Source organism: Acomys russatus, chromosome 1 (genome assembly GCF_903995435.1).
Source record: "Acomys russatus chromosome 1, mAcoRus1.1, whole genome shotgun sequence".
Classification (NCBI taxonomy): Eukaryota; Metazoa; Chordata; class Mammalia; order Rodentia; family Muridae; genus Acomys; species Acomys russatus.
In genome coordinates this window covers 68,397,994-68,421,112 of record NC_067137.1, presented here as the reverse complement: position 1 = coordinate 68,421,112, position 23,119 = coordinate 68,397,994, and the positions used below count along the sequence as shown (strand labels likewise).

At 38.8% G+C, this 23,119-nt stretch overlaps 2 protein-coding genes across 3 annotated transcripts in view; one reads left to right on the top strand and one right to left on the bottom strand.

The window, feature by feature from the left end:
• Mipol1 (mirror-image polydactyly 1) overlaps positions 1-12,260 on the bottom strand; it is a 264,233-nt gene extending 251,973 nt beyond the window's left edge. The window contains exon 1 of the mRNA XM_051146465.1: positions 12,167-12,260. The gene's annotated coding sequence lies outside the window, so the exon portion shown is untranslated. The remainder of the gene's footprint in view (positions 1-12,166) is intronic.
• Positions 12,261-12,418: 158 nt separating this feature from the next.
• The window catches only part of Slc25a21 (solute carrier family 25 member 21), a 526,752-nt gene continuing 516,051 nt past the window's right edge, over positions 12,419-23,119 (top strand). The window contains exon 1 of one of the 2 annotated variants that reach the window (XM_051146419.1): positions 12,419-12,608. In XM_051146419.1, the coding sequence (XP_051002376.1) occupies positions 12,602-12,608 (7 nt within the window). In that variant the 5' untranslated portion in view covers positions 12,419-12,601. Of the gene's footprint in view, positions 12,609-15,885; positions 16,002-23,119 lie in introns of those variants that run through there. The other variant, XM_051146428.1, reaches the window with a different exon arrangement.

Sequence of the window (23,119 nt, the reverse complement as noted above, 5' to 3'; positions counted from 1 at the left end):
TCTGTCTCTCTCTCTCATATTTTTTTCATCCATCCACTCTAGTTGTGTGGCCATCCCCTGGAAATGGTCAACATGCCTGGGACAACACTCTCAGCCACACTGACTCTCCCGCTCTCAGCAGCTGTCAACCCTCAGCAGTGCCTCTGTTGTTGGTAGGACTTCAAGTCTTCCTCTTCTCTCCACATCCAGATTTAAACTGGCTTGAATTTGCACAGGGCTCCTGTAAACTCAATGATTTTTTTAATCATGGTACAAAACTATATACATATAATTCAATAAAAGCAGATTAAAATCAGTTACCAGCATAAAGACTAAGGTTAACAGTAGTAATAGTAACATATTTTCTCCTATAATATTTTAATTTTCATGTTCATGTAAAAATTTAAAACAGAATTTAAGTGTACTATCTTTATGTTGTCAATTTGAATTCATTACTATTCATTTGTCTAGTAGTATATGAAATGATTTGTATAGCAAATTTGAAATATAAAAATTTATGAATTTATAAGTACATTAATATCAGTAGTAGCTACTGAGAAAGTACTGATAAACAATATATAGTCATACATATATACATATGTGTAAATATGTACATATATGGATATACATTCTGTATACTTGTTATAGCTGTCACAGTAAAAAGAGCAAACTAAGACATATGCCTTGTAAGTTTCCTAGATCACACTCGAAGTGTGTCTTATATAAAAAATTTTAAATAAACCAGCACATTCTCGGTTAACTGAACAAAATTATTTTTACTAATTCACTTCCTAAAACATATTTTTAAAATAATTCCTATATAACCATAAAAAGAGTATTTAGATATTGGTGGTGGCCTTTTTTAAGTCACTTCTTTTTCCTGTTTTAGGAAATAAAAAATACAAGTAAAGATTTCACAAATCAGTAAAGTCTCCAAGACCAGAAGTATTAGCAACTTTTTCTCTTATAAGCAAAGATATACAACCAACAGAAGCAGCCAGCACCTATCAAACAATGAAGAACATTTAGCTGTACCTAACTTCCAAAAGAAGAACATTTCCAGGTATTCTGAACCTAACCTCACAGGCTACATGTGGCCAAGGATAACTATGAACGGGGTCAATAGGAAACTGTAAAACTTGAAATGATGGGAATTGCTTTGTATTTTTTTGTTTTGTTGCTTTTCTTTTTTCTTTCTTTCTTTCTAATTATTCTGTTCTTTTTTTGAGCATGAACTTTGCTGACAGCAATGACATTATGTCTCATTGTCAAAAGATTGGACAGGCCAGCAAATTAAACTTAATAAAATTAGCTCGGTTAAGACACAAGGGACATATTTACAAATAGAGCACATTCTACAAAAATTAGAAAAAGACAAGAAGATACTACCATTGAAACTAAGATGTTAATACCTGTGTGAATACTGCATCCACTCAAGCAGAAGCAGAGGGAAGCACAGCAGCAAAGTGCTGTCTGTGAGCCAAGAGATCCTCTACACTAAGCTCTCAGGAGACAAGTCACAAGGTCAGAAAGGCTAAGGCCTTTACCTAAGAACTCTCAATGCACTTAGACACAGGTTCCTTCAAAACTGTGCAGAAACGTGAAATGGGATTCAAATTCAATAGAAAAGCAGTAACAATGGGGGTCCAAGGAGAAGCTGGGAAGGGTAGTTGCTATAACAAAGAAACCTCAAAAAAATTACTGGCACTTTTGCAAACAACAATGAAATACACTTTACAAAGCTACTTAAATTAATAACCTTCAGAAAGTCTTCTAGAGGATTTTAAGGAGCTAAAAAAATCCTATTCTTTAAAATAAATACAGTGCTTATATACCTTCACTATAATCACTAAGACAATCAACACCCAGTGACTGAAAGCCAAAGGATGCTGAATTTGTGATTTTGTAGAAATCACTGAGGAAAGAAAAACTAACAGAAATATAAATTTTATATTTATATTTATTTTTATAAATTTACACTCATTTATGTTTGTGTAACATATTTATATTTCTGTGAAGGTTAGGCCCTTTCCACATCACTATCTCACCTAGAAAATAGTCTAGAACACACTAACAGGAAAATAGAGAGTAGGAAATGACCTTTTAAACTCACTACCAAAATAATGATTTCAAAATTGTACTGTCTCTTTGTATTTTTATTTTACACACACACACACACACACACACACACACACACACTCACACAGACTCACAGTTTCTACAAATACTCATTTTTGTTGGAATATTATATCACCTTCCAAACACTCACTTTAGTGTTTGTTTAATAGTCCACTGGATAGCACTAGCTCAGTTTTCTATTTTAAGCACTAGTATAGGCATCTTTTGGCAAGTTTCAAAAATAGCACTTATAGTAAATGTGATATATATTAAGAAGTAGGCTAAATTTTTAGTTACTAATGGGTACATGACACATTCTCTTGCTTTTCCTAAAATATTTTAATTATAATATATTTAGGAAGAAAAATCTATTCAAAGCTTCAGTGAAGGAAAGACTTTCTCCATGATTTAAGGTATATTTTCATGTAGACCAAGACCTTGCAAAGCCAAGTAACTAGTAATTAGCATGGTGGGATGGTTTGAAACGAGAGTGCAACTCTCAATAGGTAGCAAACAAAACATAGTCCTTTAAAGACAAAACATAGACCTTAACTGAGAAGAAGAGAAATTCAGAATCAGAATGGAATAAGGACAACAGAATTTAAGATGCTGATATTCTAAACCCAGATTTTATCATTAAGAATTGTAAAAAAAACTGACAGAATATTTTTATACATTAACTCCAAAGCTTCAATTCATTTACCCAAATGAATTACAATAATCCTGTCCACTGTGCCAGCTCATGCCAGTGAATAAAATGTTCTGCTTTGGAATGTTGTAAGCTATAACACACAGTATCTGCAGCTCCCATGCTGGCAATAAGCTATTCGACATAAATTAAGGAAGTGTCTTCAATTTACATTAAATTTTGAAGGCAATAAAAGTATTAAAATACTAATTAGTTTTGAGATATGCTGCTTTAAAGTCTGTCAGAAAAAAAAAACATTCAAAAGACATTTAAATTTAATTTAGATTATATGCCTAATGAGACAATGAAAAACACCATTTTAACACTCTAATGTAAATAATATCTGAGAGAAATTACAATCCAATTCTATGTAGAAAAGTAAAACAACACCACAAAAATGTTTCCAATGATGTGATGAGTACTTAGAAACTTGTGCTGCACTGTCAGATTATAGAGTTTGGGGCACACCTGATAACAAGAGCAAGAACAAAACACATAATGACAGAAACATTCCACAAGTTACGATTTTAAAATTATATACTACTCAGAATAATGCAGCAGAGTACAAAAAAGGATGCAAGCACTAACCAAAATAATACATAAATCAGACAAAGTAAAATGAAAAAATACAATGCAAACTGAAAAAGTAATCAGACATAAATCCTAAATAGGGAAGGCTATAACATATAAGCAACAAGTACTTCTGGTGGACACTGATGAAAAGAGACTGGAAAGGCAGCTCAGCAGTTAAGAGCACTTTCTGGGCCACATGAAGACAGGAGTGTGGACCACAGCATTTATACAAAGTGCATGCTTATAGCCCAAGTCCCAAAGTGGATGGAGACAAGAGGACAGTTGCGTTTGGCTGACCTTCAGCTAGCTGAGCAAACAGGAGGCCCGGGATCATTGAAGGATGCTGTTACAGAAGAAAAGATGGAGGCCTATAAAGGACATCTGACACACAGGTGTGTACATGAACATATATACAGATGCAAACGAATGAATAAAATCACAAATATTTTTAATTTATAACTAAGATGACAAATAAAAAAGCCAGAGCTGGAAGCTTCACCACATCTCTTATGAAACAGGAGAGTAAGACTCAGATGAGTCATTATAGAAAAGTTAATAATATGAATGATAAAGACCAAACTTTATTTTAGAATCCTCCACTCAATTAGGCTTCAGCCTTCAGCTTTCTTTGTTTGTCTCTGTTCTGCATAGCTCAGGTTTAACAAGAATCTTGCTTACACAGTTTTGAGGCTCTCTCATCTTAAGATGCTCATGACCCCTGGATTGCCTTCATGACCCCTGTCACTGGGTTCAACCAGAATTCCCTGTACACTCATGGCCTTTTTCATCCAGTGCCTCTGCCCCTGCCCCTTATCTGTAGCTCCCCTTGTCCTTGCTCTATTTGATATGGAGCACATTCCCTTTCTCCCCCTATTGCAAAGGCTTCTGGATAAAAATTGCTAGCAACTTTATTGTCCAGTTGTCTTTTTGGAATACGGTCATGGTTTGAATCTAAAATATCCCTGTAAAGGCAAATGTACTACAGTTTTGGGTTGCCACACAATGGACTCTAAGAGGTGAGTGAATCAGGAGGAATCTTAGAGGAAGGGCCTGAATGGAGAAAGGAGGTCACGCAGGCCTGGCCTTCGAAGGGTCCATCCTGTCCCTAGGCTTTTCCTCTCCCTGTCTGTGCTTCCCTGCTGCCATCAGGTTAGCAGCTATGCTCTAGCATGCTCTTCTGTCACCAAGCTCTATCTCCCTCCAGCAAGGGTGCCAGTGACCAACCTGAAGCCATGAGTCAAAACAAATCTTTCTTGGTTCCCCTCCCCCCTTAGGTATTTTTTGTAACAGTGACAAAGCAAAAAACAAAAACAAACTTTATAGAATCTTTTCAAGTACATACACCAAATTTTATTCTGGTCAACCAAACAGGGCTGAAGGCATCTGTCAGAACTAAAATCACAAAACAGGCATTATGTTGCAGCTAAAATAAACTAGAAATCAGTAACAGAAAAATCCTTTAACAAATCCATGATTCAAAAAAGAAGTTAAGACTTAAATCTTAAAATTTTCAATAAAAATGGTAAGATCATGTGTTAAAATTTGTTAGATGTACATAGTACATCAATCTGAGAGAAAGGAAGATTATCATCCATACTTGAGCCTCCAACAACAAAAAAGAGATCTAGGTCTCTCTTTATCAAGGCCACAGTGGATGTCTAAAACCACATACAGTATTGAACATCATAAATATTGTGTTTTACTATACATACTTAGTTGTAATAAACTTAAGCACATTCAATCCAGAGACTTACATTAAAATATTAACAGAACTAGTAATAATACAAATTAATCAGAATTATAAGCTATAAAAGGTTATTCTACAACTTCTAATTTATTAAACCAGAATAATCCTTAAAAGCACTCTAAACATTTGTCCTTACACTTACAGATAAAGCAATTCTCAACCTTATCAAGGAAACTTCTCTTTGCAACACAGACCAGTACAGAAAACCACACCTCATCAAAATACAAAGTTGCTGAGCCCAGTCTCAACAGGTACATCTAGCCACAAAACAACTCCTGCCCCTAAGGCTCAGGGATTACTGGTGAAGTAGGGGAGGAAGGATTGTAAGAGCCAGAGAAACAGGAAGTTTGCTGTGAGATTGTGTCTCCTAGAAATGTCAGAAGAGGCTCCTATCAAGTCTCACCCAAAACGGTGGCCTAAACATGACCCGAACAAGGATGACACCAGTAGACCAGCTAATATGGATGAGGTGAGAGAGAACTCGAGGCTTCTACACTAGACAAAGAACTACAGGCAACTAAGGAATGTGAGAGTGGGAGGAACAGCACTCCCCTGGAAAAAGCCCGTCAATAGGTTACCCAATACCAAATGGAAACACACGCGTGCAAGTAACATTATAGAGACTGAGCAGGTTGTATCTGCACGCACGCATCTGTGTGTGTGCATGCGTGCGTGCGTGTGTAATAAAAGAAAAAGAGGGCATAAATGTGAAAGAGAGCTGGGTTGAGGGTATGGGAAGATTTGGAAGGAGAGAAATGGGAAAATAATGTAATGCTATTATAATATTTCAAATTTTTCTACTTTATTTGAGACAGGGTTTCTCTGTGTAGCCTTGGCTGTCCTAGACCTGCTCTGTAGACCAGGCTGGCCTCAAATTCACAGAAATCTCCCTTCGGAGTGCTGGGATTACAGGCACGGAAATAACCTTTAAATTATTTTTAGAGGTTATATTAATACATGAATTATTTCTTACATTTTCCACTTAATATTTTCTTATGTTAATTTCAGATAACACACTTTATAAAATACAATTATAGGTAAAGTTATCAAGGGACTGTCTTTTGTTTGTTTCATTTTACAAGACAGAGTTTCTCTGTGTAGCCATGGCTTTTGTGGACTCACTTTGTAGACCAGGATGGCCTCGAACTCACAGTGATCCGCCTGCATCTGCCTCCCAAATGCTGGGATTAAAGGCATTTGATACCACACCCAAATGGGGACTTTCATATTTTAAAAACCTCAGGTTATATAATACAGTTTATATAATAATAAACTCTTCTTTAAAAATAATCAATCAATACTAGCTCAGTAACAAGACAGAAACCCACAAGAGTGTGTATCTACTGACAAGATAAAATTCATAATATAAAAGGCCTAATAAAGAAAATTTGGACCCAGGGATTACAAAATATCTTAAATAATCTTAATTGTCTGGACATCGTCCTTGGGAGAATCTCTGCTTGATCTGGAGCCTGCTATTCAGTTGTATGCAGTTATTACTCCTGGAACACTGCCTTGGACTCTTCTGCCTTGAGCTATATTGTGCTTTCTAACATTGCAGATGTTTTTCACTGCTTTGGCTTTTTTGTTTGTTTTTTTGTTTGTTTGTTTGTTTAAGGTTTTTTAATTAAATATTTTTTATTTTTTACATATACATTTATATTATTACACATATATACAATAAACTACCTACAGCAAGAAGAACCATGAAACAATCAGGAATTATATAAATGTTACATCCTTAGTGTTTTGGATATTTGTATTTGACAGCATTGAAGAAAACATCTTTCCTATCTTGCTACATCTAAAATTCTGAATGCAAATCATTATCTATCATATCTCGTCACTACTAAATTAAAACATCTATCTAGACATAAAAAGCCAAGACTCGGTAAACAAGTCCTCAATAGTTCCTGCCTCACAAATTTTTACTGCTTTTTTTTAAGAACAGAGCTCCCAGAACTTTCAGGAACTTTCTCTGTCTAGAGATGTCTTTACTCCGTACCCATCCTCCACCTTTCACTGATTTCTGACTTTCTGCTATAGGCTTGGGGTCTGAAAAGTCTTGTCCTTCAAAACTTTCAAATGAAGGCAACATTGTATTTCAGCAGTTCCTTTCTTTTATTTTGATAACCCATCTTTATGTTCTCTCTGAAAACATCCAGGGCATTTTTTTTTTCATCCTTGATGTTAGCAACTTTCCTAAGTATGTGTCAGTGCTAAGGTTTCTCTTGTTTTAACCAGGAAAAGGAGACAGGATACAGTACAACTAGTTTTCAATGAAACTTACTTGTGTGAAAAGTTTGCCTAAAAACCTTTAAACTAAACATTTATACTTTATAAAAAACTATGCCATTGAGAGAGGGGGACCCAAAACATAGACTACAGTTTTAAATGTGCAAATATTTTGAGTCCACAATTCTATTTGTAGAAATCTAACCTCTTGCAAAAGGTAGAATAAATATATACAAGAACGGGGGATAACAATTGGGACGTAATCTGAGTAAATTATTTTAAAAAGAATATAAACTCCAGTGCTGTTTACAATACTAAAAAAATTAAGAGTATAAGCACATACCAGTGCCCATGTATGAGATAGATAAAGGATGCTATAGTCTTTATGGTAAGCAGAAAACGAATGCTAAACATATATAACTTCCAAAATAACAGAGTTCAAAAAGTACAATAAAAAATATAAATGGAGCTGGACATGGTAGGGCATGCTTGTAATCCCAGGACTTGGGGAGGAAGAGCTCTGTGAGTTCAAGATCAGCCAGCCAAACCCTGCCTCAGCAGGGGAGAGGGGGGAAGGGTGTGTGTGTGTGTGTGTGTGTACGTGTGTGTGCACATACATTGAATTTCAAAATATCCAGTTGTGGAGTTGGAGAGATGGGTCAGCTTCAAGAGCAAGGGCTGCTGGGCTGCTCTTTCTGGGAACCAGTACAATCCCCAGCATCCATACCGTGGCTTCACAACAATCTTAGCTCCAGTTCAAGTGGATCCAATGGCTTCCTCTGGCCTCTTCAGGCACTAGGCTTGCACACACTATACAGACATGCATACATGCAAAGCATCCACACATGAAATAATTTTAAGATGCTTTAAACACATCCAGTTATACACAAGGGAACCAAAAGATGGCTGACAGAACTACATCAAAATAGAAAAAAAAAAAAGGAACAAATTGGAAAAGACTCAAGAAACGGGATAACCGCCTGGCACGGTGGCACATGCCTTTATTCCCAGAACTTGAGAGGCAAAGGTAGGCAGATGACCGAAGGCTTAAGGCCAATCTAGTCTACATAGCCAGTTCCAGGACACTCAGGGCTTTGGGACTATGCAGAGAAACAGTGTCTCAAAAAACAAGGAAAAATAAAAAGAAGCACAGCAACAAATATAGCATGGTGCCATCCAGACTAGTTCCTAGAATACAAAAAAAAAAAAAAAAAAAAAACGAAAAACGAAAAACCTAAAACAGACAAACTAACAAACAGACAAAACATGCACAAATATAAAGTTATATCTAGACATAGCCTGTAATTTAATAGTTTTATTCATTGATTACAATTGTATTTAGTCGATGTATTCAGTTTATATAAGAGTTATTTAGTGAAGTACATTATATTTGTACATTATAATCATTGTATATCATTGTAACATAAAAGTATTATATATGGAATACAGAATTCTAGAAAGATCTTCTTTGATATATGATGAGCTACATCCTATAAATATATATATAATACACCTAAGCCATCAAATGCCTGAGCTGAACACAATGTACCAAAGACCCCCAGTTGTTGGTTCTCCTGATAACACCTAGGAGTGTCCCTGCCCAGTGTCATGAGTGACACTATCTTACCCTGTCTATCTACCCCTAGCCTAAATAAGGATTACAAATACAAATTTGAGATATTATTTTTATTGACTACCTATCAGTTTCTCACCATCCCAATGCTCCCCCCACCGAAAAAAAACCTTAAGGTGAAAGCTTCTAACTCAGAGACAGTATATACTATTTTTTTCCAACTTCTCAACAAGACAGACTATTTCAAAAAAAAAAAAAAGTTGTTTTTGTTTTTGTTTTTAATTAGACAAGGCCAGCCAGAGCAACACAGGGTGACCTTGTTTCTTTAATGACAATAAGAAAAGACAGTAGGCATGGTAGTGTACACCTGTAACCCCACAGACAACTCTCCAGGGTCAGCAACAGAAGACCCAAGGACATCCTCGGCCATTTAGCTAGAGGCCAGAGAGCAGGAGACCCCGCCTCAAAAAAAAAAAAAAAAAAAAAAAAAAAAAAAGAGTGAAAGAGAGACTAAAATGTAACTCTGTTTTTAAACTCTCACAAAGAGCTATTTCTTTCACTGTTTTTCTTAATTTAATAAGTAATACATTTGTTACTTATTGCTGCCTAGCAGGTTATCACATTAGAATTCATTTTTAAAGTGCTTGTATATTTTATGTCAGAAGGTGTGGCCTATCTTAAATCTGTGTTTGCTTAGTAGTCAAAGAATTCTGAATTACTAAAATAAATCTCTATCACACTGATAGAATACCCCAAACCTCTCCTCTGCATACTCCTAAAAATGAATTAAGTTCACTTCTAAAACCACCTAAAAAACAGACCCCATGTCAGCTGCAAGTGTTAGCTGAAATAATACTCAAGGGAAAGCTTTACTGGTACTGAGTACACAGCAGGGTGTCCAGAGTAAGAAAAGATAAACCCCACTGCTTGTTAAAGACTGTTTAAAAAGCCACCACCCACCAGGATGGGTGAATCATCACAGTTAAGCACTAGAGCCCAAAGCATTGCTTATAAAATTTAATAGCACACATATGTTCAATCCAGTAGATAATAATGCAGTCAGGCCATGTCATGCTCCGAGAGCAGCGATGAGCTTCGAAGAGTAGCACCAGAGTTCATCTTACTTTACTCACTTGTAGTCAGTGTTCAGGACTGTCTAGGCACGGGCCTGTGCTTTAAGGGTTCTACAGAATATCAAAGAAAACATGTGTCGCTTTCTTTTTCATTTCCCTTTTGTTCTTCAATTGTAAAGGTAGGATAAGAATAGTTAGGAAAAAGTCTCATTATTTCTGAGGTAAATAAGAAAAAAACAAAGGACAGCACATGTGTAAGAGATTTGAATCCAAACCCAAACATGGTAACACATTCTCCTTAATGCTGTTATGTATCTTTCTCAGTTACTGGTCGTCCACCCCCAACCCAAAAAATAAGCAGTAGGAAGCCATGAGGCAGTAATGGCCCCAGTACCATAGATTCCCATGTAAATAAACTCAAATCCAATAGTTACTATTGGAAAGCGGCACAAGTGGGGTTTTCTGGGATGCAAATACTATTATGCTGCAATAATAATAATAATAATAATAATAATAATAATAATAATAATAATAATATTATTATTATTATTAAATAAAATAAATGTTAAATAAAATAAATGTGGGTATTTTGCCTGCGTCTATGTCTTGACACCACAGGCATATACAGAGCATATAAGCATGTTGAGAGGGCTGAAGGGGGCGTCAGATTTCCTGGGGCTGGAGTTAAACATGGTTGTAGACACCATGTAGGTACCTGGAATAAAACCGGGCCCTGCGCTCTTAACTGCTGATCTATCTATCTCTCCATCCCTTATGTTCTCTCTGTATCTTGATACTAAAGGAGCATACATATTTCATGAAAATGCAGTAAGTTGTACACATGGCTTACGCATGTTTCTATATGTTTATTAAACTTTCAAAGCTACCACACAAAGATTTTTATTTTATACGATGTGCCTTTGAAGAAAAATTGTGTACATCTCCTATTCATATTTGTTTAGCCATTATTACTTTGATCTAATGAAACAATTCATGTTATTTCACTTTTACAAAGCTAGCCTCAGTTAATTGTATTGGTATACTATTACATAGGAAGTGATCTAGTTTGGTTTCTGTAGCTTAGACAAATACCATGACCAAAAGAAACTGGAGGGAGGTTAGGTGGTCCATCACCCAGAGAACCTACCAAAGGAGCTTAAGGATGGAACCTTGAAGCGGGAACTGAGACAGAGCCCAGGGAGTAACCCTGCTTACTGGCTTGCTAGGCTTGCTTTCTTATACAACTAAGAACCACCTGCTCAGGGGAGATAAAACCCACATTGATCTGGGCCCTCCCACATCTATCATTAATTAAAAAAAAAAAAAAAAAAGGTCACAATATGATGAAAGCAATTCCTCCTTCTCAAGTCACTCTCGGTTGTGGCAAGTTGGTAATAAATAATCAGTATGGAATGGTAGCCTACGTAAAATATTATGTGGGGTCCATGCCAGATCTGAAGAAGAAACTTTGGTAAGTAACTCATGGTAGAGGTTATACCTGTCTACACCATTGGGAATTAACTCACATAAAAATGCACCAAAAAGCCCGTCCAAAGGCCTATTATCTTAGAAACAGGTGTTTTGTTGGTGGCGGTGGTTTGGTTTGGTTGTTATTGTTTGTTTTGTTTTCTTTTTATCACTGCCCCCCCCCCATCCTGCAGCTAGATCTTGTAGTTTATCCAGCTTGAAGTGTTTCGCCAATACCATTGGGTGGTGTCATCCTCCAGTTAGAAAAGCCTGCTCCTGATGCAGCCGTATCTTACTACAGTAGGCTCCTACCTGCGTGGGGAGCTACACTAGATTTGCGCTTGGGCTTTCAAGGGTGAGAACTGTTAAGTGTCCCCCAAGGGCACAGAGTGGATCCGCGGTCCAGCCAGGACGAATACCTAACTCGCCAAGACTTACAGGAAAAACAACCTACACTTCTGAATCAGTAGTGTTCAGCCTCTTTGGAAAGTCACCATGCCGAAACCTGGCAGAGAAAAAAAGCGGTGTGTCACCTGAGGACACCGCGACGCGGGCCATCGAGGGTGGCCGGCACTTTCGCGGCCAGTTCAGCGCTGCGCTCCGGCATCCCACCCCCCAGGGGGAGGGGGGCTGCGGCCGGAAGTCCCCAGCTGGCTGCAGCCCACCCTGAGGTTCTCTCCCCTTCCCCCTCCCCTCCCGGTCCACGCCGTTACCTGAGGAGCCCGTGGTCCTTCAGCGCCCACTCCGCTCGCGCAGTTTCTCAGGCCCGAAGAGCCGGCCACCGAAGCAGCCAATCGCCGCGAGCCGGCAGCGCGCGCTCCGGAGTGGCCAAGAGGGGCGGAGCGGGCGAGAGGGAGCGCGCCGCACGCGCGCGGGGGCCCACGGGGACGAGGCTGCGCGCACCGGGCATGCGCGAGCCCGCTGGCCGCAGCGGGGCGGGGCTTCCGGCGACCCTGAGGACCTACCGAGTGCTTAGAGGCGCTGGGGAGGAATGTGGGCCAGAACCAGATCCCGTCCTGTGGGAGGGGCAGACTAACTTAGTCACCTTAGAGGAGGGGGAAACTTGGGGTTCATGGTCTCCGCCTCCCCACTAGAAACTTCACTGCACAGAACTGTGCTTTCCTTCTCCGGGACAGAGTGCGAACAGGATGAAAGGTGAGGCGAAGTGAGCCAGAGTGAGACATAGATTTGGCCAAAGGTTTCAGAAAAGCCTTAAAGCTGGCGACATTTACTTCAGTATTAGAAAGGGTATACTCTAAAATATGTGCACTTTCAAAATGTTCAGTCTCAGAATTTAAAAGAAAAACCTGAACTCCAGAGGATTTTTTGGGGTTTTTGGCAGAGTATAGGAGTAACGTGGAACTTTATTGGCCCTGATGCAACTGGAAATGATTTTTTTTTTTCTTGGTCCTTTTGCCGGAAAAGGAGGTGTCCCTATGCTGCCCAATCCAATATAGACCTTCTGCCTCCCACCTTATCCTCGTTGCTGGGACTACAGGCCACTGACACTCTGGCGGCTTAGTATTGAACTTCTAAGGTCACTTTAACTTATGCTATTCAGTGTCCACTGACTTTTGAGGAGTACATACTACATGCAAAGTGCTCTTCTGGATGCTGGGATAATAGTATTGTCGATAATTGTAGTTTTTTACAGCCCAGCAGAAAGTAAACAAAGTGGTACTGTGGAGTCCGCTTAAATCCAATATAACTCAACCACCAGGTCAATGCAGGTGACAAAAATGTATTGTAATCAGCCGCTACTGATGGATCAGGACTGCAGAACAGACTCAGTAGGTAAACTACTACCCTAAAGGGATGTTATACAGCATATTTAAAGGATGAAAGCCTAAAAGGAGGTGGAACAGGGTGGAGTGGAGCATTATCCAATCATATTTTGACATAAGGAGTTGAGCAAGGCAGTTTCCATCTATCAGGATAGGAGTTGGTTCCTGGGCCTGGCAACATGAACTTAGCTTGACCCTGCCAGCAAGAAAGAAAAGTTGTCCCTGAGATGTTGGACTCAGCTATTTTCCTTACAAAAGAAGATGTTTAGCTATTAGAAAGCCCCAAGCTCCCATAGTGCCTGAGACCTTGAACTTAATTTCTCCCCATGATTAAATGGAGTCTGAAAACTAAATGTTACTACTTAGAATAAATTTCTTTTGCTTGCTCCCAACAGTGAAGTCCACCAAAGTTAGTGGACAAAGTTGGTGAAAGAAACTTACTAGTAAGTGCCAAAAGGGTGTAAAGTATGATAAAAGTATGAGAGGACTGGATGCAAATTATTGGGGATAAATAGGGTAAAATATTAAAAAAAAAAAGCTTCATTATTTATGTAACCAATGACTAATATTCTGAAGTAGATTGTGATAGATTCAGCCTTAAAATAATTCTTAATTTTATTTATTGCTTCACATTATTGAGGATTGAATCATATTTTTATTAACACAAAATACCATTTAAAAATAGGGTTATGAGGCTGGAGAGGTGCTCAGAGTTTGGGAGCACTGACTGCTCTTCCAGAACTCCTGAGTTTAATTCCCAGCAACCACATGGTGGCTCACAACCATCTATAATGTGATCTGATGCCCTCTCTGGGCATGCAGGCAGAGAAATGTACACAAAATAATAAATAGATCTTTTTAAAAATAGGGTTATGATGGTCCACCTCTGTAATTCTAGTTATTGAGGAGCAATTTAAGAACAGAGGAGAAAAGAGATGCTAAGATACTGAGACTCAGGTAAATGTGGTACAAACTGAAAAATCTTGTAGCCCGGGAGAACTGTATTTCTTCTGCTTTTTTATTCTCTGTTACTCCTTGATCCAACTCCAGTACTTAATTTAAAGTGAAATTCAGTTTTTTTCATTACAGATTCCATCATGATTTTCTCATCTTTCATAATCAATAGAGCCTTTAAAAATCAAGAGAGCAAGAAAACAATCTAACAAAGAAATAAAAGCAGTTCTGTATAGCCTACAATAAGGCATAAGCAAAAATCAATCAATACTCAAGCAGCGGTAAGCATGACCTGATTATTATTTCTTAAACAATACTTGGGAAAGTTTAATCATACATTATCCCAGGCTGAAGCCATTGTGTTTACATGATTGTCGTATCAACATAGCTTGAACTAAATATTCTCAACATAAAGAAGACTTGACTTATTTCCAGTCTCAAACCAACAGGTGTACTATCCAAGCTGAGGCTAACTGCCAAGGGACCCTCTATTGTAAAATATCAGAGAAGCAAGGTGGCCCAGCCCACCTTCTATTGCTATCAAAGCAGATTCCAAAGGAACAAGTTTTACTTATCTACAGCTAACAATATCTAACCAGGTACTGTTATGTCAAACTCCTAATTTCCTTTTCAAGAAGTTTCTGCCTGGCTCCTCACTGTCAGAGCCAAAACTCTCTCCTTGTCTCGAGCCTTTGGCCAGATGCCTTCTTTTAACATTCATTCTCTGTGGGAAAATTTTTTTCCTGTGTAAATTTCATTAGGGCTAAGAAATAGAGAGAAAGGCAGTTTTAGGAGAAAAATCAGATTTCAAAATAGTTTTTAGGCAAAATTACGCCTGGACTATACATATTATTTAAGGGCAGTGGTGATCAGCCTGAGATGTTTGAAACTTTGTCAAGTGAAGCCTCTACAACTTGTCCTCATGTCTGTGACAGAAAGTATCCACCTGACAAAAATAAAAGTACAAATTCAGTGTTACCTCATACCTCAGTCAGTAAAAATTCCAAGGATTTTCTTCATATACATAGAAAACAATCCTAAAAATTTTATAGAATGACAGAAGACCAAAGATAACCGAAAATAATCCTGAACAAAGTAAGACTTCAAGAACTATCACCATACCTGATTTCAATTTGTGCTACATAGCAATAGTAATGAAAACAGCCTGGTATTGGTACTAAACAGGGATATCAATGGAATAGAATTGAGTATGCAGATATGAATCCAAGCAATTACACTGTAATAGTTGCTTTCGGTTATTAACTTTACACAAGCCTGGAGTTACCTGGCTGGAGGGAACCTGAACTGCAGAATAGCTTTGATCAGGTTGTCCTGTGGCCATTTAACTGAGGCATTGTCTTAATTGCTAACTGATATAGAGGGGCTCAGCTGACTGTGGGTGGTGCCATCTCTAAGCATGTGGACTTAAACTGTATAAGAAAGCTACCTGAGCAATACATTGAGCAGTGTTTCTCTATGGCTTCTGCTTCAAGCTTCTGCCTTGAATCCCTTCAGTGTTGGACTATAAGCTGAAATAAATATCCTGTCTTTCCCAGGTTGCTTTTGTTCATGGTGTTTATTGCAGCAATCAAAAGAAAACAAAGACCTGGTTTTTGTTTTTTTTGTTTTTTTTTTTTGACAAAGATGCCAAAAATATATATTCAAGAAAATACTTTGAAAATTGAATATCAACATGCGGAAGAAGGAAACTAGATCTTTATCTTTCTTTCTGCACAAAACTCAATTCTGAACAGATCAAGGAAGGACCTCAACATAAGACTTGATACTGAGAAACTACTAGAGAAAAAAGGTAAGGAGTACCTACCCTTACACGTACACTTAAGGACTTTCTGAGGCACTGTGGTAGTCTAGAGAAACAGGACCAACAATCACCAAGTCAAATTTCATAAAACCAAAAGGCTTTTGAGCAGCAGACCAAAGAAGACTGAAGAGGGAGGCCACATAGTGGTGAAAAGTCTTTAACAGCTATACACTTGATATAGTATTGGTCCCTAAAATATATAAAGAACTGAAAAAACTAAGTATCAAAAAAAAAAAACCCACTGCTGTTTAGAAATGAGCAGTGGGACAGAACAAAAAGTTCTCGAAAGAAGAAATATGAGCAGCTAACAAACACTGAGAAGCATGTTCAACATCATTAGCCATCAGGGAAATGCATATTACAACTTTCCCCAATATTTCAGCTCATCTCAGTCAGCATGGCCATCATCAAGAAAAGAAATGATAGCAAATGTTGGCATAAATATTCAGAAAGGGGTTGTAGCCACTTTGGAAACTAGCATGGGGGCTTCTTAAACATCTATAGGCAGAACTACCATATGACTTATTAGTAGAACTCAAGGGACAGCGTACTCTTCCACAGAGCTCATCAGTGCTCACTTCTGCTCCATTCATAATAGCTAGGAAGTGGAGAAGCCTAGATAGTACCAACGGATGAATAAATACAATGCAATTTTATTCAGTTGTTAAAAAAAAAAATCATAAAATTGCAAGAAAACAAGTGGAGCTGAATAAAGGAATCCTGAGTGAGGTAACCATGTCCAGAAACTTGAAGACTGCATATCCTTATATGTGGGTCATAGATTGCAGTTTTTAAACTTGGTTGTTTAAATCGAAATGTCAATAAAGACCTGAAAGCAAGAATGGAAAAAAAAAAAAAAAGAATGGCAAGGGGATCATGAGCAAAGAGAGGAGTAGTGAGTGTTTTGGAATTTTGGTTTCTTCAAAAAACACAGAGATAGCTGGAGAAATGGTTCAGCAGGTAAGAGGCCCTGAGTTCAATTCCCAGCAACCACATGGTGGCTCACAACCATCTGTAATAGGATTGCATGCCTACTTCTGGTGTGCACGAAGACAGCATACTCATGTGTATACATAAAATAAATCTTTTTGAAAAGGAAGAAAACAAATAAAAATACAGATATAGTATAAGAATATGTTTTCATTTTAATCCAAGGTGTGTGGATATGGGGCTGCTTTCCAGCAGCTAACTATGATTTGCCTTATCCTCTAGCAGGAGCAAGGAGGGAATGTGAGGTGTGCTCAGGGTTAAATGTGGGGGAGGGGTGAGAGAGAACGTATGCTATTTGGAAATAATGAAAACTGAGTCTTGATGAAGAATCCACACAGAAACCCACTATATTTTAATTTTAAAAACATAATTATAAAGACTTTGAATGGAGGTACCATGCATGGATTAATAATGTCAATCCTAGAAGCAATAGATTAAATAAAAATCCCAATGCCAGGTGTGGGACACCACCCTAGGAGTCAATGAGAAGGAAGGCTTTGTGCATCTCCAAAATTTTACAAGTAATAGCCATTACCATTGGTTGACCACAGAAGAACTACTTAGTCAGGCCCTGTTGTTGAAGATACACCTTGGTTTCTGAATACAGAAAAACCATGCTATAGCTGAACTGCAATTTCCCTCCTACAGGCTGGAACTGGGGGAGAAAAGTCAGCAACCATTGTCCCAGGCATGTTACAATGCCAACTTGCCACACAAAACGTGCTTGCTGGTAAAATAGTAACATAACTGTTTGGGGGGATAGTTGTACTAGTTTTCTGTTGCTCTGCTAAAACACCATGACCAAGGTAATATATAGAATAAAGAGTTTATTTGAGCATATGGTTCTAGCCCCTTATGACAGAGCAGAGTCATGAAAGCAAACAGCATGGTGGGTGAAATCGGACATAAGCATAAGGCAGAGACTGAAAACCAGAAGTAGTGAAAGCCTTCTCATCTCAGATCCTGCCCTTGTAACACACTTCCTCCAGCAAGTCTGCATCACCTGAACCTACCCAAAGACCATATGAGGACCACATATTCAAAGGCCCAAGACTATGGGGAGCATATTCTCATTCAAACTACTACAATACCCAACTGATTTTTATTGAATCTGAGGCCCACTCTAGTGGTAGGGTGGTGTTCATGCCCAGTACTGGGAACCTGTGGCTGAACAAGTGATATAAGCTAGGGGTAAACCTACCTCTTTTGTTTTGCTAAGTGAATACATCAAATTGTCTCCTCAATATTTATGGATATATGCAAATACTAGTGTTTCATTCAGTTGATCAAAGAACCTTCTCTCTGCAGTGAATGGCAGTTAGTACAGAGATCCGTGCCTGGTCAAGATGCTGAGAACAACTGATTATTGAGTGTTCAGCATTAAATGGGACACAGATAACACCCCCCCCCTTAAAGCTCAGAGAACATCCTAGAAGTGGAAAGAATGTGAGAGTTGAATGATAGAGAAGAAGCCACAAGACACTGTTGTAATGGTTTGAATTAAGACAGCCCCATAGGTCCATGGGGAGTAGTGTTATTAGGAGGTGTGTCCTTGTTGTAGCAGGTTCGGCCTTGTTGAAGGAAGGATGTCACTGAGAGCAGGTTTTGGGGGTCTCAGATGCTCAAGCTGTACCCAGTGTGGCATTCTCTTCCTGCTGCCTGCGGACCAGAAGGTAGATCTCAGCTCCTTCTCCAGCACCATGTGTGCCTGCACTCCACCATGTTTCCCACCATGGCAATAATGAACTAAACCTCTGAACTCTAAGCCAGCCCCAATTAAGTGTTTTCCTTTATAGGAGTTGCTGTGGTCATACCAATAAAACCTTCATTAAGACAAGTGTCTAATGCACATTACTTAGCCTTGGCACTCACTAACTCATGAGTACTGGCGTTGCCTGCATAGGGTACTAGAAAGAGCCAATGACCATTGAGTCATAGATAGGGGACTGGGCCATGAGTGCTACCATGTTCAGAGGAGCTGGAAGCAGTCAGGGCTGTTAGAAGAGAGTAAGACATGGCCAACAGTGATGTAACCTCTAGTTACTCAAGTGCCAGTGAACAGCTTCACACCTGTGCCTATACAAGTGGCTCTGGTTCAACCCAGGTAGTCACAAAGAAAAAAAAAAAACAGAAATATGCAAAAGTGGTAGGTAGGAAGAGTATGGCTGGTGCTGGTGGAAGAAGGAGGAGAGGGGTAAAAGGATTTATGTGACTAGATTACAATATATAAAGTCTCATATATCTCTCATATATATATACATATGTGCACACACACACACACACACACACACACACACACACACACACACACACACACACACATACACACACCTGTCTGTCTATCTGCCTACTTTCCTACCTATCTGTCTACCAGTGCAGCCTGTCTCTCGCCTCTGATTCACTTCGTCTAGAGTGGAATGAGGATTGGAAGTTGGTATCTAAAATCAATTATCCAGAAATTTTTATACATTATATAGAAGGGATTAGGGGAGGGTTTTGTTTTATTGATATCATCATTTAAGACATTGAGGTGTGCTTGTGTGTTGATAGGCCTCATCTAAGAAGAAAGAAATAAGAAACCAATGATGTGAGGTCTCATATCACCTATTATGACTAGAAGATAATGAGTGAAGACTGATTAAATATGGGGAAAATGGCTATCCTTCATTATATTGAAGTGAAAATGGTATAACAAAACACAATTATTTTAAAGTCAACAATTAGTGTCACTTAGTACATTCACAGAGCTGTGCAGCTACCATCCCTATCTAGCTTCCAAGGATTTTCTTCAACCCTCCAAGTTATCAGAATCAAATGAGTCACTTGTTCCAAACCACAATAAATTGAAAAAAAGCATTATTTGGGAAGAAGAGTCCATTGCACACATGCCTATGATAAAAAATTGATACAGAAGCTCCCTGAAGGGCTTTATTATTCGTACGCTTATAGCAGTTTTCCCCAAAAGCTTTCCATTCTGAGGTTTCCTCTAGGGGTCAAGGACAGCTAGCCTAATAAACAAGATCGCTCGCCGTAATGTACTGTCTCTGTTAATGAACTGTTTCAGAGCAAATACTATGCACTTCTGTCTTCTGCATTTACAGATTCCTTCTTACCTCAGTTTCCCTGGATTGACTTTTATCAGTCCCTTGTGTGCAAGACAGGTCAAAAGAAACCAGGTACCCATTATGCAGTCATTCATATCCTAGTCTCCCCACCTCCACTTCCCTGCAACCACCAATGTGTGTTCTGACTGGGATGCACTTATCTGCTTGGGTATTTCGAATACATGGAATTTTATATCCTGGGATTATTTATGTCTGGATGAAACAGAATTTTAAAATAATAAGTGGTGTGTCCCATTATAAAAGGGAGAAATGTAAAAATGTGAGTACAAGTCTAGAAAGACACAATGATTTAGAGGTGAGAAGATGAGGCAGTGCTGCTTGCTTCTGTCAGGTTGATGACTAATAAAAAGGACAAGGCTAGTAAGTGAGGACAAGTGTTTAATGAAATGGAGATGAGAGTTTGTGAGGACATCTGCAGTTGTAAGGTGGCAGTCTCAGAGCGTGGTGAGTGAACTGATTAATCAAATGTGCATGATAAAGGGGATAAGTGGGCTTCAACGAGACTGTGAAGTTTTAGAAATGCAGTAGAAGCAGGTAAGTGCAGAGAATTGATTATAACGACAGATATTAGATTCCATTGCCTTGTTAGGGTGGAAAGTAAGTAGGATAGGCAGATAGTGAGAAATTGCCAAGCTCGTGTATTAGAACACTTAAGCCTGAAGAATTACCATAGTGTAATCCTAAAAATTATTAGAAGTATAGGGATGGCAATCACAGGTGGAATATGTTTTGGAGATGTTGCTGCTATGTTGATGACAAGGTTCATGTAGAGAAAGCCAAGAAGTAGGCTAAGGATCTGGAGAGATGACTGGTTATAGAGGCATGTGGAACCAAGTTAAGATTGCTAGCATCCAACGTGCAAAGCCATGCATAGTGGTTTGTACCAGGAATTCTAGCACTGAGGACGTAGAGACATTTGGATCCTTGGAGCTCATTGGCTAACTTGTCTTGTTAAGTCAGTAAGCCCTGCCTTCAGTAACAGACTCTGTCTCAATAAAACAAAGTGGAGGAGAGCTATACAGGAAGACACCAAACATCACCCCTGACCTCTACACATGTGATCACATGCAAAACTATGTTGTTTTAGGTTCATTTCTATTATTGTAATAAAATATGCTGGCAGAAAGCAACTTACTTTTAGTCATGGTATCTCATCACAGTGATAGACCCTAATTAGAGAGGTGGACAGGCTGGCGGTAGGTACTTGCCACTCTGAGTGTCTCTGTGGCCTAGCCCATCCTTCTTTATCTGGCCACTGAGTGCTAAATCCCAGTCCTTACTCTCTTCCTTTGTTACTTATTAGGCATTCATTTGGTTATCTGATTCCATAGTTTTAATTATAACTGAATACACTGGTTGACTCTTCTGACCTCCACTCTAGACTTCTTCACTGAATCCATGCTGTGCCTACACTTCTTTCACATTCTCAATCTCAATAGAAATTCAAATTGAACTTAGATAAGTTCCATGTTCTAAGATTCCATCCCTGACTCTAGCATCCTTGTTATCCTGCAGTATTATTTCACTATTAGTGTCATCCTGACTTACATCTCCATGTCTGTCTCAAAGTCAGAATTCTCTCCTTTCTTCTCTCTTCTAAATTCTCCTGCTAGTACCTCTGACCTTTAGGTTTATTCTTATATTTTTAATATTGTCTCTGAACTTCCATGCCCCCAACCCTCTTACATTTCTGTTTAGTGAAGAGGAGGAAATAAAAGCAACCATTGTTTTTCTGGCTTAGAGCTAAGCACTCTGTTTGCTTTCCCACTCTCCAGTGTATTCAGACACATCCCTTGTCCTGGACAGGAGCCAACCCAGTGAATTCTCTGGAGCAAGAGAGAAAGTGCCCTGGCCAGGGGATGCAGAGATAAGCTTGGAATGCAAAGAAAGGAAGTTTCAAAACTGTAGCAGCCCTGGCAGACATCTTACCCTTGATCATTCTGGGCATAGCACCACCCTCAAAGGGAAGAAAGATAAGCGGCTCTATCTTTTACTGGTCATCCGCTCCACATGGCAGACTCCCATTAAGAAGTTGGCCCATTACTTTGTCACTTTAAAACCTTTATTTTTATTTGTTATGCTCCTGTTTTGACCTTTTATCTTTTTGTTGTGTTTTTACTTTATTCTATATCTTTGTGTTTGTAGTTTACTCTCTTTTATAATTATTTAATTTTTCATTCATTTTTTTCTTTATTGACAATCAGGTGCTTGGGTGTGTGTGTGTGTGTGTGTGTGTGTGTGTGTGTGTGTGTGTGTGTGTGTTTAGTGGCATGGTTTTCTCTCCCTCTTCCTGCTGTGTTTTGGTAGATAGCATTTTCACTAGTTGTACTTGTCCTTCTCTCTGATTTGCTTTGGTTGCTGCTGCCACAGCAGGGTTTTTTGTTTTCTCTCTTCTTTGAAAAGCACTGGAGAGTTGTATCTTCCAGAGAAGGCTGCTTATCAAGAAGACCTCCAAATAAAACCAAAAGAGATACACATCCCAATATGTGCACAACTTACAACACAGAAACATGAAAAGACAAAGTGAGATGAGTCTTACTAGAGACTGTAACTCCTCAATTATGGAATCCAAAAAGGCTGGAATAGTTAAAATGCTTGTATTCAACAGCCTACTTTTGCCTACTAAAGCCGTGATCAATGGCTTTAGAAAATATTCCATTTAGATGTAGGAAAAATGTAGGAAAACAAACCACCAAGCATGACCAGAAACCTTGAGAACTCTGGGACAGAATGAAGAGACAATGAAGAATTCATGGTGTTTTCCTCACTTTTCATATTACCACAATAAATGACTGACAAACCTGCCTAAGAGAAAAGGGACTTGTCATAGCTAAAAGTTTGCACAGCACTGTCCTTCATGGCAGTAAAGTCATGGTAATGGGGACTCCGTGGCTGTGGGAGCCTGTGGCAGCACATCACATTGGCAGTCAGGAAGCCAAGACAGGGAACGAGACTACGAGTGAGACTCAGCTGTAACCTGCAAGACTCAGC